A 3,861-nucleotide genomic window follows, 5' to 3' on the forward strand; every position below is an offset into this window, starting at 1 on the left:
AAGATATGAAAAATTAGAAAACACTCTTCAAATAGAAATTTTTTAGCATCCATAATCCTTTTTTGTTTTAAAATTGTATTTTATACTTTTTTTGAATTTGATTATCTGATGTTTATTAGTTTATTATATGACGATATAATTAAAAACATTAGACTTATTTTATCTTAATTATTATAGTAAAATTAATGCATTTTTTATCTAAATATAATCTCCGTATGACTATATTTTTCTACATATGAATCGGGGATGTGTGAAGGAATATTTTTGTCACACAAAAAATGGGGATGGGGAATAAGAAGTCTCACTCTCCTATATTGTCATCCCTAATTTTGTCGGATATAACTTATGTGAACAAAAAGAGAATTTAGTTTCTATAAAAAAGAAAAGGAAATATAACTTTGTATCACACTTCTTTTTATAATAATAATAGAGTCTCGTATCCTATAAATGACAAACAAAAATTTCTCACATCGTTACACAAACAGTACAATTCAGTTAGGGAAGAAGAGAATCTAAAAGTTGAGCATCCATTAGAAACAAAAGAACTAAAGAAACAAATTGACTTCATTACATTACAGATCTAACAAAGTTAAAACTATTTAAGTAAAGTAAACCAAACTAAATTCATTTTGATTGTCGCTTGTATGTGATTCTAAATTTCACAATTGGTGGTTGATATTAAAAATCAAAAGAAAGTGTTGACAGAATTCATTCAGACCTCTCTAGGGTCAACGAAAATTGAAAATTCAGGGGGGGATTTGGTCCAGTCACCAACCGATCCATCACTGTAATCCTCGCCTAACCGTTTTATGCACCATAGATCCTCCTCACACGATAGCATCTTCCAGTGCGGCACTCCTAACCGCAGCGGTTCCAGCCTCGAAACCTCCGTCGCCACCGCCCCGCACCCTTTCTCTTTCGCCAGGTTGTGTGCAAACCCACACAAAGCCCGAACCATCTTAACCGCCTCAGGTCCCTCCCCTCCAACTCCATACAAGAAATGAAACCCGAACGGCCTGAAGAAATTCGGTATCGAAGGAAGCCCGAGCCATGGGAAAGCCCGATCAACGACACGTGTCATTTTCGCTAAAGCCCGCTTCACGCGCGACACGCCTCTCACCTCGAGTGAGAACACTTCTTTGCAGTTCCAAATGCTGAGGACGGCCCAGGAGTGAGGCGGGGAAGCAAGAAAATGTGCCGGGCCTGGCCACGTGTCAGGCCCGTAACTCCCTCTCGGAACCGCCAAAAAGGTTCCAAGTGAGAGCTTGTTGTTAAGAACAGAGTCAATGTCGCGCGGGAAGAGCTCCGTTGTGGAGAATCTGAGTCGGTATAGTGATTCGGCGTCGTTTTGGTCAAGCTTTATGATTTTGATTTTGGAAGAGGTTTTTACCCGGTGCTCGAAAACGGGATTGACGAGAATAGACGGAGTACGGAACTTTGAGTAACCGCATTTGTCGGTGAAGAGATTAATGGACGCAACGTTGTTGTTTTCCGTTGCCATGTATGAGTACTCTGCACCGTTGTCTCTAAACCATTTCTCCATCGCCCGTACAAGCTTGAGACCTATACCCATTCTCCTGAACCCGCGCCGCAGAGAATATAAACTCAGTCAGCACATTAACGGTTAAAATAAAAATTTATTTCAGGCGGTTACGGTCAGTTATAGTACCTGTAGAGTGGTGAAACGCGAAGGCCTAATATGTAGGCTAGTTTGGTGTAGACAGGGACTTGTTTGGCGGTGGAGTCAGCAGTGTTGTTTTTTCCGTGTCTATGGAGCTTCTTTCCGCATGTAACGGTTTTGATGCAACCTCTTGTCATGCCCACTATTTCATTGCCTATCTCAGCCACCTGGTGAAGACAAACTAAAAATGAGTATTTTTCTTAAAAGAATGGATATAGTTAGGTAGGTATATCATACATCGGTATGTTATGATTATTTCCATTATTTATTAATTTGTTTATTTAGGTGAGAAAGACTTTTTTTAAGAGAAGTGGTTTGGGTGGTAAGAGAACATATAAGGAAACTACAAAAGAAATGGAGAAATAATGAAGATATGGAGAATATGTGTTTAGTAGTAGTACTAGCATGAGGAAAGTAGGTGAGTGGCGGACCCTGCAAATAGGGTCACCGCGGAGGTCGGTGAAGAGGGAAATCTTGCCACCGGGTCCAACTTCGCATATCCTCTCAACAGCTTCTACTCCCTCTCTGTCTTTATTTGGCTCGAACTCTCTCACCACCACTTCCACCTCCTCACCCATATCACAATTTCTTCTCTTTTATATATGTGAGGGTCACTATAATATATATTAGCTAGTTAGAGCACAAGAAGTATGTAACTTTGTGACGTTTGATATCTCTATTTATAGGAAGGAGAAGGCTATGTACATATCGAAAATGGAAATTGTAGCGCTATTTCAAGAAGGTTTAACGTGTTTTGTAAGCAGAGGTTTTGTATAAGTATATAACTAATAGAATCACTATCTCCAACAAAATATTTAGAGAGAAACAAATGAGGGAAGAAAGCAAGGTTTTGAGGTCTATGCGTTAATCATCTCGACTCATATGGTTGAGGGAAGGAGCGTGTTTAAATACCTGATCTTCTCAACTCTCTCTCTCATGAGAATCCATACCACTTCCTATACAGTATTTAATTCCTTTGATTTAATTCTAATAATTATTAGTAGTAAAAGTATTAGTATAGGAATATGTCCTTATGTATTCCCCTTTTTTGGTCCCTTTCTTTAATGTGGCTTTCTCTCACTCCCGCCTTTTCTAGTTCCAGGTTAAAGTTCCTCTTCCTCCCACCAAATAATTAATGATGGGAAATGAAAAAGAAAATTATATATGCAAGAATTAAACTATGATGAAAAAGAAATGGATGAAAGAGGAAATGGCGGCTGTGGTTCCGGCTGCGCGGTACTATATATATAACATCCGATGTTGTATGTTGTTGGTGCTGTTTTGTTTTCCTCTTAATTTCAATTTATAGAGAAGGAAAGGTGTTATTACTTATTAGTTCCCATAAGCCCATAAGTAACATGACTTATCTCAAACAATTTGCTGAAATTTAACTTTTGATTTTCTCCCAAATAAATCTCTTTTTTTAGTCTTATCTTATTTTAAAGATTCTCAAACGTACCCAATATTGCCTCACAAATATCCTTTGTCTAAATTGGCTAAAGAAATTCATGACATGTGCATGTACATCCATATTGTTTGGACAAAATTAATATTTGAACAAAATATTTGAGACAAATATAATACTTAACCCTCACATAATGTCCTTTACATCCTCCAACTCACTACTACTAGGCTCATGTGGTATGGGATGCACATGCATATTTCATGCAGCAAAGCAAAATCGATAACTCACAACTATTACACATCCTTCACTCTCCAAAACTGATTAAATTGTTGTGTTCTGTTCACACAAGTTGCTCAATGCAACTATTAGAGATGGCAAAACTTCTCAAGGCATGAAATTTTTATGAAAATTGCGTCGAATGAGAATTCAGTTGTGAAATTTTTTTTGCAAAGATGAAAATGAGAATCATCGAGACACGTGCAAAAACCCAAGCAGAGATTTCTGTTTTGCTAATCTCCAAAATTTATAAATTTATTTAATTGTTTTTAATAGATTATTTTACATATATGTTTTTTAGTAATTTTACACGCTAAATATATCAATTTCGCTACGTTACCAACAACATTTCTGCCAACATCTGCCAACTTTTGTTTATGATTGTGTTTAACGGAAGTGTCTTTATGGATGTGTCTAATAAAAATGTCTTTTTTATGGCTGTGTCTAATAAAAATGTCTTTATATATGCATTTTCTGTATGTGTCTCCTTATACATGTG

General features: G+C 37.0%; 1 protein-coding gene across 1 annotated transcript; it reads right to left on the bottom strand.

Moving 5' to 3' along the window:
* Nucleotides 1-645: 645 nt before the first annotated feature.
* LOC130936478 (probable N-acetyltransferase HLS1) lies at nt 646-2,474 on the bottom strand. Its single transcript, XM_057866549.1, has 3 exons — nt 2,083-2,474; nt 1,670-1,848; nt 646-1,577 (listed from the first exon to the last, which is right to left on the bottom strand). The coding sequence occupies exons 1-3, from the start codon at nt 2,257-2,259 to the stop codon at nt 713-715; spliced, it is 1,221 nt and encodes a 406-aa protein (XP_057722532.1). The 5' UTR covers nt 2,260-2,474; the 3' UTR covers nt 646-712.
* Between the last annotated feature and the right edge of the window lie 1,387 nt (nt 2,475-3,861).

The sequence above is a fragment of the Arachis stenosperma genome, chromosome 6 (assembly GCF_014773155.1).
Source record: "Arachis stenosperma cultivar V10309 chromosome 6, arast.V10309.gnm1.PFL2, whole genome shotgun sequence".
NCBI lineage: Eukaryota > Viridiplantae > Streptophyta > Magnoliopsida > Fabales > Fabaceae > Arachis > Arachis stenosperma.

What these genes read in the sequence shown, in the direction of transcription:
- LOC130936478 (XM_057866549.1), bottom strand. Translation starts at nt 2,259, where the DNA reads ATGGGTGAGGAGGTGGAAGTGGTGGTGAGAGAGTTCGAGCCAAATAAA. An exon ending in CACCTACTTTCCTCATGCTA is followed by an intron (nt 1,849 to 2,082) that starts GTACTACTACTA and finishes TGTCTTCACCAG; the next exon opens with GTGGCTGAGATAGGCAATGA. An exon ending in CGCGTTTCACCACTCTACAG is followed by an intron (nt 1,578 to 1,669) that starts GTACTATAACTG and finishes GCGCGGGTTCAG; the next exon opens with GAGAATGGGTATAGGTCTCA.